Source organism: Parasteatoda tepidariorum, chromosome 4 (assembly GCF_982258835.1).
Source record: "Parasteatoda tepidariorum strain Cologne lab strain chromosome 4, Ptep-v5.0, whole genome shotgun sequence".
Taxonomy (NCBI): Eukaryota; Metazoa; Arthropoda; class Arachnida; order Araneae; family Theridiidae; genus Parasteatoda; species Parasteatoda tepidariorum.
In genome coordinates, this window is record NC_141758.1 from 69,155,281 (window position 1) to 69,171,381 (window position 16,101).

The window sequence follows — 16,101 nt, forward strand, 5'->3', positions numbered from 1 at the left end:
ACTGCACTATTAATACATCTATACGTTTTTCTCCTTTAACGTAATCATCAACGCGAATTAACTCTCAATTTAAATGCTTTCATGTTAATTGATGAATCAGTTTTTTTCAGGTGCTATTCTCCAATCCACCTTTAAAACCTTGAATAGCGTGGTTGCCGTATTTCAGACGAAATAACAAGTGTCCACTTTTCATTTTGGCGAACATTATGTGCGTTATTTCCACAAATATTTCAAAAGCTCAAAATTTCAATTAAGTTACCAAAATAATAAGAAAAAATAGAAAGAGAGACGCATAAACTTTAAAGCTTATATACTTAAATTAATCGAAATATCACTTGAAACTTTCTCTCACCAAGATTTAACTGTGCTGTGTAAAATATTAGTGTTCAGATTGCTAAATCTACTAAATAGACCATAATATTTGAGATGCTAGAAGCACTGGTTAGAGTCCCTGTGTTTAACGTAGTTAAAAAAGTATGGCGTTCAGGTAACAATCTTCGACATGCTAATAGCTAAGATTTTCCTTAAAAAAAAAAAAAATTCTCTCAGAGACTTCGAGTGGAGTTATTGACAAGATATCCTGTTAACCTCTAAATTATAAATATTAAAAGTGCAGTTAGCATTATTTTGATGCAGAAGAGTAAGAAAGCGAGATCTGAGTGTAACTTCACCAAATGTTGTTAACAACTCCGCCATTTTTCTCTTTCGGATATCTTTGAAGATGATTTCGAAAACATCTATAGTTTGTCTAAAGTAATAACTCCCCTAGCCATTCGTCTGGACCTGTGCGGTGACTATGGTAACGAGGTATAACTATTTTAAGTAGGTAATTTTTTAGGACAGCCTTCGGCTCAAATCAGCGAGAGAAAGGGAATCTTTTTCTTCGGTCTACAGTGTTAGCCCTAGAGTGAAGAGAAGCTACCCTCCTTGAAATGCGCTATTCTTGTTTCCATAGCAGCAAACGACCTCAGACTTTGTGGTGGGGGGAGTTCTTAATGTAGACAAACTATAACTACGCTATATGATGGAAATTTAGCACGTAATAAAAATAACTACGAGAGCTGTTTTTCAGTAAGGACCGTTTTGTTGTGTACACTAATAGGTGCGAGTGCATGTGCCGTGTCCTGGCATTCCTTGGGAACAACTGTGCTCAGTTACAGCTGTGTAGGTAACCAGTATGGTCAGTTCTGCGTGTTTAAAATGCTCAAGTTTAACAAATCACCCTCCGCGTATCACCCGCGTCGGCAAAAAACCTGTCTGCTGCATACATTCACCAGCAGATTTGTGAAGTTTACAAAGCTCTCTACTGGCATGCTAGACGGAAAATTTTGCTACTCTATGACAATGACTCTCTCCACAGCTCAGTCCCGAGCTTCATTGGACTCTTTCGACTGGGAAGTTTTGGACCACCCCTCAATACAGTCCAGACCTTGCGCTAAGTGATTCTCATCTTTTCCGATGTTTCAAACATCATTTTAGCTGCAACTAGTTCAACGATGACGAAGACGTGAAAATGGTCGTGACCTCTTGGTTATTATAGCAGCGGTGATTTACAATGAGGAAGGTATTCTAAATCTAGTTGTAAGATATGATAAGTGTTTAAGCAAATTCGGCAACTATTTTGAAAAAATGAGAAACGTATGTAGAATCAGAAAATACATTTGCTTCATGAAAATTTTCTTTCGTTTGGTATTTTCAAACAGCTCTTACTTAAAAAACAACCCTCGTAGTTAATTTCAAAATCAAAAAAAGAAAGAAAAAAAAAAGAGAGAGAGATTGCTGATTGCTGAGATTGCTTTAAATGTGTCGTTTGTATAATTCTTCTTCTTTCTTCCTTTTATTTAAGTGATGTGAAAAATTTTTTTATTTATTTTTTATTTTAGACAATTCTTGTTATTTTCTTCCTGTTGAAAGAAATCGCATATCGAGAACACAAGGAAGGCAAAATAGGGCAAGTGTTTGAGATGGTTACAGAAAAGGATTTTTTAAAAAAGTTTTTAGCAAATTAAGAAGAAATTTGTAATGTATTTATTTATTTGTTGTTATTGCATAATTTTGCTTCTAGCAAAAGTTAAATAATGCATAAACTTACGCAAAAGTTTAAAGCTCGGATACTCAGATATTTTACTTGCTTGTAAACCTTTAATTAAATAAGTTTACTGTTTCTTTTTTCTTTCTTTTTTTTAAATTTAAACTAGTTTTTTATTTTAAAAACATTTATTTTTAAATAAATACTGTTGTTTTGAGACAGTTTTACAATTACAATTACTATTTTTATATTTATTTCTGAAAATTAATTTTAAATAATAGTTATACTAATAATTTGAGTCATGTATAAGCATAATATTTATTAAAATAAAATTATCAAAGCGAATTGTAAAAGGAAATTTTCTATATTTATATTTTCATATTTTCCTTATAATTTGCTGGGACGCGGTGCAGAAGTTAATTTAAATTATTAGTTTTTTAAATAAAGTAATTTTGTTCATTTATTTAATAGTTGGCTTGGAATTTTGTATAGAAATGGCGATGATTACTTTCTAATTGATAAGGTATGTTTTCTCTTTCTGTCTTTTGATTGTGGATAGTTGTGTGTCACACAAAACGTTTAGAAATTATGGTTTATTTTATAACTGAAAATTTAAAAAAAAGAAATTTTTTTTTTAGGAATAACTATAATGAATATATGAATAACTATCTTTATGAAAGAAATTTTTGTATCACTTGCGAATATGTAAAATTGTGAATAAGTGAAAACATTATACGATATTATTTTATTACTTTATTACAATATTATTTTATTGCATTATTACAATATTATTTTAATACTTTATTGCGATATTTTTGCACATTACATGAAAAAATATCGGGTTACCCAAAAAGCAACTAATTATTTGAAAAATCTATAATAATAATAGTGAAAAAAAAAAAGAAAGTGCCGAAATTTCAAATATTTACAGTTTGCTGCATTATATTTAAGAAAAAAGTGGACGATAAACGATTTTCCAAAAATTTCAAAACTAGTTTTAAAGCTCATCATCAGTTGGTGCTGCTCAAAAAATCTGTAAAACACTATTCTCAAAACAATCTGTGACATGCAGCAACAAAGTGCTGTGATCAGAATACAAAATAAGTATACACCTATACAAGTAATTAAATTGGAATGGTTTGGTATGCTACAGGAAACATCGTGTTATTGTATTTGTGTTAAGTCTTTGTGTAAATATATAGTGAAATATTTAAAAAAAAATTTCAAATAATCCTTGTGAAAGAAGATAGGCTGTGTTACTTTAGCGAATTGGTACTTTGTCGGGCTTGGCTTACTCGAAATAGAATGGAAAGAACAGTTGCTAATGTAAACATATGCCACATTTCAACAACCAATCAGGATTGAAATACGCTGGTCTCCCATTATCAATACTATTTTAATAAATTTTTTTGCTGATGACACCAAAAAAAAAAAAATTTATGTGGGAATACCGGATTTTCCTACCAATAAAAATGCATCGATAGCAATGGAAAACTGTGCTATACCATTGCGTTTTTATGTTATGTAGAAAAACTGTTTGCTAACATAAAAAAATATTTTAAGAAAAGTTACGTGATTTAAATTTTTTACAATGTTACAGCAAATTGAGCAATATTACAGCAAAGTGAATTTTGATAACAGTAATAAATTAAAGTTAGTAATTTTCACAAGTAAATAGTATTTGATATATTTAAACAGAAAAAAAAACCTGTTGCTCTCACACTAATATTTCAAATTAAAATTTATGGTAAGGAACTATGACTGCAAAACAAACGCAGAAGAATTAATATTATCTTTATTGCATTGCAGAAGAGATCTTTTCATAATATGCTTCGTGAAAGTTTCTTTGAAATCAGGTAAACTCAGTTAATTTATTATTAATTCTTAGTTTTTGGATGACGTTAGCTTTTATAAATAAATTATCAAAAAAGTGTATTAATATGATTTTCCATATTTAAATATAATATTCTAATATTTGAATCCATAAACGCCTAATTTTAATCTAATCAACTTGAAAATGTCCTTTTCCCAATAAAGCAATATACTTAGAGAGTATTTTTTGATATTAAATCAATCAGCATCAACAGTTTGTAAATTATCCTTATTTCAAAAGCTAATTTTAGGATAATCTAACTATCGATCCATTTCTCTCTCTCTCTCTTTTCATCATTTATCCGAAGACAAGGCTAAGCAGGGAATAGTATTTTCACCCACAATTATAATTCATTTTTTATACTGAATTTAATAATAATCGACAAATATTCAAATTATAAAGTATACAAACTTTTATATAATTTAGTATGATGTTTCAAACTTAGTATGTAATGTTTTTAAGCTATGAAAGAAAAAATCTATGAAGAAATTTAATCAGACTAAAAATCATTACACAAAAAAAAATCAATTTTAAGCGAAATATTTTCAGTTAAATTAAAAAATGATAAAGTGACAATAAAAATTGCAAGTATTGCAAAATATAACGTTACTTTATTATGCTTATAAACTAATTAAACTTATCATTTGCATATATATATATATATATATATATATATATATGTTAGCAATACTAAAGTTATTATTCATTTTGTTATTTAGAGTTAAGTAATAATTTAAGTAGTCTTAAAAACTAGTTATACGTTAAGTGTCAATTTAGATCATTTCGTAAGCTGATATGTCCCGAAATCATATGTATGGTGGTTTGTGTGATTTAATGGCTACTAGATAGATTTTAAAATATTACTGAAATTCAACAAATGCAGAATTTTGATAATATTGAGGAGATCTCTTGAAAATAGTTAAAATTGAAATCAAAGCGCTTTTGCGAGGGCAACAGCAGCAGCTAGACGGTGAAAAAAAATTGGTAGATATATTGTTTAAAATTAATTAAGGTGTTAGGATTGGAGGAGGAGGTGAAAAATTAGAATATTTAAATATAGTTGCGCTGTGCATTCTGCTTGGATATCACTAAAGTGTATATGTTGTATAAGATAATTTTGAAAGATGACCAGTTGCCAAATGTGGCTAATATATTATATTTCAGGACAGCCCGATATATTTTTTATAAATAATATTTTTATCTGTCCCGAAAATTCGTGTTGATTTTCAATTAGAGGAATGTAGACAGGTCTGAAAAAATGCAAATGACATGCGTGCATTGCGAATAATAAGTGTAAACGATTTAAACAATTTTAATCTAATGATCGGATTTTCACGTACCGTAAACCGGGGCGAGTCTACCCATCCAGGGGCGAGTCTACCCATTTTAGTTTTATTTAATTTTCACTATTTTAAATTGCAAATAAAAAAATTTTTACTGACGGAGGACTTAGTTCAGACTCTAAGGAAGATGGCGCTGTAGTAGTTTGATCCGTTTTTACTTATTTGGTGTCTTTTTAACCGACCTGTTCAAACGTCTTTTGAGAGATTTGTAGTGAAAATCAGCAAACTTTTAGTTGGTGCTCCGTAAGTATATTATTATTATTACTGTTTTCACTTTGGTTAAGTGATAAACTTATCTAAGACTGAGATTACATTAATTTTATATGAAAAAAAACAAAAAGAATGTAAGTTTTGCTGTTGTAAGCAAAAAGCCAGAATTCGCGGGGCGAGTCTACCCATTGGTATTTAGTTTTAATAAAGCATAATAATATAATTTAGAACTTTGTTTATATTAAAATTAAGTCATTTAAAATGAATTTGAGTATATTATTTTAATTCTGCATTGATAAATTTATTATTAATAAGAAAATTTATAGGTTAAATACAAATGTAAATATAAAATATGTTTATTTTACCTATTTTTTCAATTTTTATATTACAACATTAACTTTTTTTTATTTAATGCAAGTTAAATAAATTATTATTTATTATTACAGATGGTTCGAAATTATATTCGCAAAACAAATGGATTTAAATGTTACAAAAAATGCCACCTGAATTTCGATTTTGTTAATAATCTTTAATTATTATTATTTATTAATTATTTAATTGTAAATTTATATTAATTTTAATTAATTTTTATCAACAATAATCAGAAAAAAATGTTATTTTAAAATGTTAATAATTATAAAAACAAACCTGTGATCAAAATGTGATAATCGATCAAATACTCAATTTGTGTTATTTTATGAATAAAAAAATGGAATATATAATAAAGTTATGAATTTTACTTCATAAATATCCTATATAGTAACTAAAATAACAATTTAATAGCAAAATTTGATTATTTACAATGTTAACATTCATTTTAGTAGAATGGGTAGATTCGCCCCATACGAGAGATTTGTCAGCAGTTCTATAAAAATGTACAGTAACAGCGTAACTGTTAATATTTTCTAAAATCGATTTCACAGCTTTAAAGAGGGATAAATAGCGATTCCGAAACACCTATTAAAAGCCTTTTTTCTTTAATATTTACAAAAGTTTGACCACTTGAAAGTTGACAAACTGAAAAAATGGGTAGACTCGCCCCGGTTTACGGTACTTACTTTTAATGGTTCGAGGGCTTAACCTTGAATATGCTAATCAATTTGTGTAAATCATGTTTTAAGTTACAAAATCAGACACAAAAACGTACTTTATCTCTATAAACATGCCTTTCTTTTGAGATATTTCCATAATAGATCTTCTAAATAGGTAGCCACAGTTTGAAAAATATGGCTCCAATAGTTTGGTATAGGTAGAGTTTGAAAGGGTAGATCCCTTATTGTTAATTTCCTTTTTTGTGTATTTTACCATATCTCGAGAAATTTATAAGTGAATTGAGAAATTTTTGCTCAGAATTATAAAATTAGTTTATCCAAAGATAATTTCGCGTAAATGATTTTAAATAACTATTTTTTAAAAATATTTTTTACACTATTCGAAAAAAATTTTTTCGAAAAAATTATGATGCACACAAATTTTTATTTTAACTTAAAGTATGACAAAATACAAAATTTGTACTACATTGGTCTAATTGTTCTCTAGAAATTAAATTTAAAATATACAACTTTCAAAAAAAAATATAATAATAATAATCGGATAAATCAGAAACTATTCGGATTTCTTTCAAATTTTGCATTTTGTTTTCCAGAAATCAAATTTAAAATACACGACATTTTTAATATTGAATAACTCAGAAATTAATCGAATGGAATATTTTATCTTATCTACCATGTACCCTCAAACTTCGATCTGTTTCAATGCCGTGAATGCGATTAAACTTATTTAGTAACACCTGAAAAAAAGATAGAATTTTTAAGTTGTCTGGGAAGAGAAATGTAGCAGGAAAAAACAACACTTGTTTAGTTCAATAAAACATACCAGGTGTTCAGTAATCATTGCCCTTGATCTGTAGTTTTAGACTTATTGTTAAAAATGAAGACAGAAAATTGGGAGTCGATTTCCACCGAGGAAAAAATAAAAACACTATCGAAAGGTGACAAATAATTGATGAGGAAAAACAGGATAAAAAAATGACGCTGTTTTTAACAATTGCTTCTCACCTTTCTGCTTCCTAGCGCAAAAAAAACAAAACAGATTTGGTGTTCTTAATCAGCTTTACTTGAATATTGTTTCGTCAGAACCATGGAAGCTCAGGAGATAGAGCGTTCGCCTCCCAGAGCGGTGAACCGGGTTCGAATCCCAGCGATGGCTGGTCGATACGAATTTCGTACTCGGTTCGCACCGACAACAGTGGTGACGTAAAATATCCTCAATGGTAGAAGGATCATGGGTAAGAGTTCCCTTGCCGGCAGACTAACCGTGGGAGATTTCGTGGTTTTCCTTTCCATGTAAAGCAAATGGGGGTTAGTTCCATCAAAAAGTCCTCCACAAATGCAAAATTTCTCCCAATACTTCATCTTAGATTTCCCTTGTTTTCTGGATTGAGTTCAAAATTACAAAGACATGGCGTTGGCCATTGGTAGCCGTAAACTCAAAATTGGGTCTGCTGTTCAATGACAGTTATAAAATAAAATATTGTTTCAACAGATTTTGATGGAAGTTTTTTTCTTTCTTAAATACTTATTTGTGCTCCCAAAAGTATACATTTCTGTCAAGGACTCTACATTAAGGGCTGACATAATGGAACACCGTAAAAACCAAAATTAAGGTATATGTTGCGTGCCAATTTTATTCAAACATGGCATGAACTTTCCGGATAGCCCAATAAGTACTGATTACTTAAACATCAAAATAAGTTTAAGTTATAGCAACACTAGTTACGTTTATAAACTTCTATATCTTATATCTGAATATAGTTTTGAAAAAATCGATTAAATACTATGATGAAAATGTATATATTCAGTACATTTCAAAATAAGCATCAAAATATATGAGGATATAAATAAGAATTAAAAAAAAAACAACTACTACTAAATTAAAACAGCTCATTAATGTAAATTTTTGTTCTGAAATTGTAAATAAGAAAGTACCACATGTAATGTAAAATGTTTGTTGTTTTAGCGATAAACAGATCTTAACAAAATGCGGTGAGGATGCCTGTCAATTTTTGGCTTTCCTTAAGTATTCAACTCACTTCTTAATAGTGAATGTCATTGTTTGCATTGGTTTTATCCTGCCTACTAATTTGCAAGGGAGCGAAGGTAAATTTTAATTACAAAAAATTATTTTGTTCATAATAAGAATTCAAACAATTTATGGGTCTTTTCTTTGGAAAAGACAGTAAAAAGATAAGAATCATGTAAGAATCCCCCTCCCAAGTACTTTAGTCGAGTATTATGTAACTTTATTCAAGAATATACAATAAAATAACGTAGGAACAACTTAGAGAAAGTTCTAATATTTGTGTCAAAAATTTTAGCGGATAACGCAGAATGTTAAACTGTTCAAAAATAAATTAAAGAAAAACGGATAAAGATGAAAATTTATGGTTTTCTTTGTTTTGCGTCGAAGACCAGATTTTGTCGAAGGTTTTAAAATTATTTACAAAGTTCTTCACCAGATGGAGCTGTTAAAGGATAAAAATATAGAGCAGTATTTCCAAGAGAGCCACCATTTGCAGCTGAAACGTTATGCAGTTAGAGAGAACAAATTTAACCTGTGGAAATATTCCAATTAAAAATGGTTGGACATGACGCAGAAAAAATTAAATTGTTTTACACCTATTAGTGAGCACCGTAATATGTTAACAAAATTAGTAACTAATTTTAAAATTTGAAGAGAAAAACTTCTGGTTTCATAGTCAAAACACAGAAAATCGTACTTTTTAAAAAAAAAAATCCTGTAACGGTAATTAAATAACTTATTTGCATAAAGTAAATTATATTTCGGAATTTTGTCCTCTTTTAGATTGTTAGATAGTTTTTGCATAAATCAATACTTATTATTAGACTGGAAAGAAAGGTCTAAAACCTTAAACAACCTCCTCGATGGTAATGAAACATTTTAAAATACTAATTTAATTTGATCAATTAATCAAATAACCTTTTTCACTATTTAAGTCCTTGGTTTTTAATGTGATGTTGTAATGTAAGGTTGTCATATTGTTTGCAAACTAATTTAAAATTTTTATATCATAGACTGCAAATTTTATATTTCTCTCATTATAATGATAACTGATATCAAAGACATGTCAAATCTATTGCAAAATTGAAGTTAAATGACGGAATGTATACCGCACAGCTTTGTAATTGTCCTCGTGGCTTCTTCTAAAGTTCTAATTTATGATTTGAGAGTTTTCCAACTAAAAAACTTTTAAATAATGCCCAAGCATCCGTTACCGTCACATGAAACAACGAAACACCACAAAACGGAAAAGTTACTAAAATAATTTGACGTAAATTAAAAGATGAGCACAGTTCGCTACGTCACAGTATTGCAGGCGGTCCCTCTTTTGAGCAATTTCTGCAATTATGACACATTTGCTGTCAATAAAATTAGCTTAGACCTTCCTGCATCTTTTCAGTGTTTGGAGTTTTCATATGACAGTAACGGATACTTCTTAGTGATTCAAAGCTTGCTCTCCTCCTATGCATTGTGTGGTGAAAATTACTTGTTTCAAGGATTTCTATCACCTATTTTTTTACATGAGTTTCCATTTGTATATTTTTGTACATGAGTTTCTAAACACTCTGCACGAATTCCAGTTGCAATTAAAAATTTAAATTAAAGCTTATGCAAATCATAATAAGTTAAATTCAACTTCTTTAGTAGTAAAAAGTGCTTTGTTTGAATTAAAAAATTTTCCAACCTCGGCGAAGTTACTAATATAATTACCAAAAAACTGGCACTATGTATAAGAACAACTCGCTTTTAACTTGTCATTTCTGTTCCATTTTCCTCTGAAAATTTCACCACTCTAATTTAAAATCGAACATTCTCATCGCGTCCACTTAGGTACGCGTGTAAATATTGGGCCAATTAGATTCGAAAATGCACTTCATTTTAGCTCAGTTCTTTGTTACCAACACAAGGAAAGAGTAATCTCGTAAGTATAAGCATGAAGTATTTAATTTTAAGTTTCGATTTTTAAAGCTTAACATTTTGTATTTTTCAGAGCCTCCAATCAGAAAATTTGAGAGGACTACAATTACTAATTTAAGTGTGAAGTAAGTGAGATGTTTCGAACCTTTTTTTTTTCTTTTTAGAAAAATAGAAAGAGAAAATTGAAAGCGCAATATTTTTGTCCTAATTTTTTTAACAGCCATTTTTAGTCTATATTTTGTCGAAATTGTCTACATGTGTTTCTGAATGAGTCATAATAGGGAGGCACCCCTAGCCGCGTACGACATTTCCAGGCATGGGTTCCTATGCAATTTTAATTCGGATGATGTGCCTAACTCCCCTAAAAGTGTATCCCTGTTACATATATTGTTTTTAAACTTCTACATTTCTACGAAAAGTAAACTAAAAATATTATTATTTTTTTTTTTAAATCTGTAGTTTTAAGAGCAAAATTAATTTTCGATTTGAAATCCAAACACCCAAATTTGGCAAAATCCAGCATTTGTTTAAGTGCAACAAAAAATTTTTTCCCTACTGTTATATATAAAAGCTTAACTTTTTCCCCCCATTAAAACGTGATTCTCATACTAAAAAACACAAAATGGAGTTATAACCATTTTTTTTGTTGTTGCTAAAAATAGTGATGGTGTTTGATGAAAATTAAGAGAGGATGATTGAACATCTAAATTATTGTGTGCTTTCTTTTCCTTCCCGTTGTTGTTAGAGGATATTAAGTAGTTAGAACTGAATTTCAATGCTCTTATCTATCATTGCCGCCTTTACTTTTACAATATTTTTTACTTCATTGAGCAAGCCAGAATTGTAAAGTAAAGGAATACCTTTTACTTCATTGGCACCATCACTTTTACAATACTTTTTACTTCATTGAGTAAGCAAGAATTTTAAGAATAATGGAATATTTCATTGCCCTCATTACTTTTCCAATACTTTTTTACTTCATTGAGTAAGAAAGAATTGTAAAGGTAAATGAATACTTTTTACTTCATTGGGTAATTAAGAGTTGTAAAAGTAAAGAAATACTTTTTACTTCATTGACGCCATTATTTTTACAATTCCTTTTTACTTCATTGAGTAAGCAAGAATCGTAAGAATAAAGGAATGCTTTTTACTTTATTGACGCCATTTTATATGCTAAATTATATCATTTCAAACCAATTTTGTGTTTCTTACTGTGATAATCATGCTTCTTTCGCGTTTATTCCTTTCTTTCGATTACTATGGCGGAAAGGGTATCATATGTTGGCAAAGTTTATTTTCTAATAACCCTCTATTTTAAATTTTACTTTTGTATTTTAAACTTTTTGCGCAAATTAAAAGTTTCACTTTTTTCATGTCTGAATTAAAATTTATTAAGTTCATCATCTAATTAAAAGAAACAGAACTATGATGGAATTGTACATTAAATTTTTATTATTCATTTTTTTTTATTCATTTTACTTATTTATTTATTTTTCAAAAAAAAAAAGCTCGAAACTGCTTTGGATCCATGTTGCTGCCTTATGTTTCCTTTTGTTTGCTAGTTGGACTGCTGTGCGAGCTATTTTTCTAAATCTTAGATTGTTCAGAAAAGGTAGTTTGGTGAGTCACTTATCCTTGTCTATCTTTCTTAGGTGAAATTCAAAATTTTTTTTATAAAAATTTCAGATTTTTAAGTTACTAAGTACTAAAATAAAAATAACTTTTTCTCTATATCTTGTCAATGATTTTTTGTTTTAAAAAAGTATAGTGCATTCGCACGAAGATTAATAATATGTTTAAAAGCTTTATTTTTTAAAATTTCATCTGGCATGTTAAACAATCTGGCATCCTTTAATTATGAATATAAAAACAGAATTAAATAGCTTGATGTGAAGACAGATTTATAGCTTAAATTCTTAGTCGGATTAAAAAATAAATTAATTTTTTCAATATTTCGAATGGCGTTAATTTAACAAAACACTTATAAACTCGGAATTTCTCTCGATTACTTAAAGTTCTCGCTTGTCTGTTGGAATTGTCCTTATATTACTGACACAAAATGCCAAATCCACCAACATAAAGTGGCAAGGATAAAAGGGTGTTCCTTAATAGCCATCCTTAATTCAATTTTTATGAAATCATTGAAAATTTACAGTTCCTAAAATTTACCTGAAGGTTTGCGTGTGATTACATTTACGTGATTACAAAATGTTATCAAACTCTGGAAAGGACATTTAATGATGTTCCACCAGAGTTTAGATACATTAATATGTAATATAAACAAAAAACTGCAATTTTAAATTAATTAAAACCCGTTTCTTTACCCAGTGAGACGAGTACGCTTTCGCATTTCGTTCGGGATCACCGTCATTCTAAATTAAACTAATTTTTTTTAATGTCTTCTTAATGCCTTTAATTTTTCTTTCTGCTCTGGTTGATTTTCTATACACATTAACATTAGTCGCTGATCACTGGTCTAGTGGTTACTGTACTGGACTACGAGGCCAGTGGTTGTGGGTTCGAATCCCACCGTTGCATGCTTGTAACTCTCTCTTTGTGTTCTATGCCCTTTCTTCTGTGTGATTGTGTCAATGTAACTCCCCCTATAAACGGATTTGTGGTTCTATGACGTGGACAACTCTAATCCACTGCATTGGCTTAGCCACAGGTGCTCACTGGGTTACGATTAAAGAGTAGCAATTCTGACATTTCTGAGTCCAATGAGAAATAAACCCAAGTGCCACCATTAAAAAAATGATAAATAACATTAGTGCCTTTAATGAGTCATTTCTTTTGCTAGATTTTAAAAGTGTATTTTTTACATTAATTTGTAGCTTATCTTATGAATATTTTTTGAATTTATATTTTAGAAGAGTCTGAAAATATACTTTAAGAACGGTAACTACATATTAATTAGGAAAGCAAAACAAATTGTAGCAGAATGAGATTGAAACGATAGGTTTTAAATAACTAATAATGATTTTGTTGGCACTAAACAAAAAGTTCTTATTTGTAGAGTGGAACAACCTTACTTTTGATCCTCTATGTTCATGCCGATCTCTTAAAGTCTAGTAAGCGTATTGCTTTTTAGCATTTTGTTTGTTTTGTTGAGACTGTTCGTCAACAGAAACAAGATGGAGCTGTACCAGTTTTAAAACGAATAAAAATCACAGGCTTAAATGTGAAAGTGAGACGAACTTCATTTTTCCAATAACCATATTTGGCTCACTATTCCAATAAGACCTTTATAGTTGCCAAAACTTTTCAATGATCTATTGTAACTCATTTTTATCAGTTTAGTAGTGCTCTTGGTCCATCAATGACTGTATCAACTAATTAGAAGAAAGAAGTTATGATGTGTTTTTTTGCACTAAAAAAAACTTTGTGTAAATAATTAAATAAAACACATTTTAGAGTAATGTTTGACTTTTCTGTTTCCTGACAGGCTAAACGCACAATCATTATAAAAGGGATAGAAAGAAAATATTTAACATCAGAGGCGATTGAAACATATTTTAAGTAAGTAACGTATTTTAAATACTTATCCTCTCAAACTCGCAATTAATGAATTAATAGGAATCGAAAATTTTACTCGTTAAAGTGGGTTTATTCGTTATATCGCTTATCAAAACAAAAATTAAATTTTTTTTGCACTTATCGTATGGAGCTGCCCTAATATGCAAAGACAAAACCATATGCACAACTGGAAATTATACACTTTTATCCAGTAACTAAGAATAACGAATTTTTTTTTATACGTTGGCGTTAAAACGAAAGGAATAGCTTGATGAATAAACGCATTTAATAATTACAATTCGTATTTATTTCAAATTTATACACACATAGCGTTTTATTTATAACAATCGTTGAACAGTCGACCCAATTTTGGGTTTAACCCATGTTCAACTTCGTAGTCTTGAAATTTTGAACCTAATCTAGAAGGCAAGGGAACTCCTTGATCAAGTATTGGGAGAAATTTGCCTTTGAGGAGGACCTTTTGATGGAACTAACCCGCATTTGCGTTACATGGAGAGGGATACCACGAAAACCTCCCACTGTTAGTTTGACGGCAAGGGGACTTTCACGAATGATCCGTCAACCACTTAGGATATTTTATGTCAGCAATGTGGTCGGGGCGAGCTGGGTACGGAATTCCTATCGACCAGCCATTGATGGTATTCGGAATAATACGCTTTAGTTAAATTTGGCACCAAATATTTACGATGCGTATAGCACAGAAACAAAATAAACAACTGCTTTGAATTCGCTTCAGCTCACCTTAAAACCCACTTTTTGAAATATCCCAAAACACACTTTTGAAAATCCCACTCAAAACCTAATCTCAAAACCCACTTTTTTGAAAATTTTCAGAAATCAAGAATTATTTTTAAATTTTATTTTTAAAAACTTGTTCAATATTGTCTTTTAAAGTTTAGAGCATTCAAAAACTTACTTTTTTTTCCCGCATTTTCGTTATTTGTTTCGTCTAAAATGTCTAGTTAGAGTGACATGTTTCCAAGTAGAGTAAAAAAAAACGATAATTTTATTTTTGTCGTTGATGAACTAAAAAACGTAGGACACATTACTTTTGTCATTAACTTTTATCACCACTGAAAATTCTCCTCCAACTTTCGAAAGTGATGCGCCTTACATTTTTCGTTTTGATGTGCGATAAACTGAATTATTTTCTCTTTCTCATTTCGCTTTAATACAGTTTTTTAAATTTTTATTGTATTTTATTAACGTTTTATATGCAGTTAATTTTTTACTATCTGTAATTTTCAAAATATAATTTCCATTTCTATTTTAAACAAATATTTAGTATGTAAGAGATATAACATCTTTTTGTATCACTAATGCTAAATTTTATTTACGGATGGTCGAGTACCTTCTGTAGAAAAAAGGGACCCGATTAAAAGCAAATAAAGAAGATTGATGCTTATTTTAACTATAAACATTTATTATTTAATCATTCGTTTAATAATTTATTATTATTACAGTTACTTTCTGTTTCGTCTTATTTTTTTCAGAGAACATTATCCAAAATATGGAATTGAGGATATCAAACTAGTTTATAACTACCGAGAACTTTTGAAACTGGACAAAAACCTGTAAGCGGGAAAAATTTCCTTCATTATAAATGCATTACTTACTGAATATTTTCTATTACACTGTATAAAATTTGTTAATTTAGAACCATTTTAAACTAGAAAGTTTAAAGCCATACATATGTTTGTTCTAACATATTTGTTCTCGTTCTTTTAAAACTCTATGTGTGTAGGATGTATTTTATTTCAAATCATCACATTTAAATTATTTTATTTTATAACCGTCGTTGAACAGCCCACCGAATTTTTGGATTTACAGCTACTATTGCTCAACTATGTAGCCTTGTAATTTTGAACCCACTCCAGAAGACAAGGGAACTCCTGGATAAAGTATTGAGAGAAATTTGGCTTCCTGGAGGACTTTTTGATGGAACCAACCGGCATTTTCGCTAAAAGACCACGTGATCCTCCCACGGTTGGCCTGACTGCAATGGAACTCTAACCCATGATCCGTCTACCACTGAGGATATTTCACAATAGCACTCTAGTCGGTGCAAGCCGGATGAGGACCCATCCGGCATTGACCAGTCATTGCTGAGA

The 16,101-nt window shown here is 29.7% G+C and overlaps 1 protein-coding gene across 1 annotated transcript; it reads left to right on the top strand.

Moving 5' to 3' along the window:
- The first annotated feature begins 3,842 nt into the window (after window positions 1–3,842).
- Window positions 3,843–15,568, top strand: LOC147811040 (mechanosensitive cation channel TMEM63B-like). The gene is made up of 6 exons (XM_087162202.1): window positions 3,843–3,885; window positions 8,474–8,613; window positions 10,527–10,578; window positions 11,962–12,073; window positions 13,899–13,972; window positions 15,484–15,568. Exons 1-6 carry the CDS (start codon window positions 3,857–3,859, stop codon window positions 15,566–15,568), a joined length of 492 nt encoding a protein of 163 aa, XP_087018328.1. The 5' UTR covers window positions 3,843–3,856.
- The last annotated feature ends 533 nt before the right edge of the window (window positions 15,569–16,101 follow it).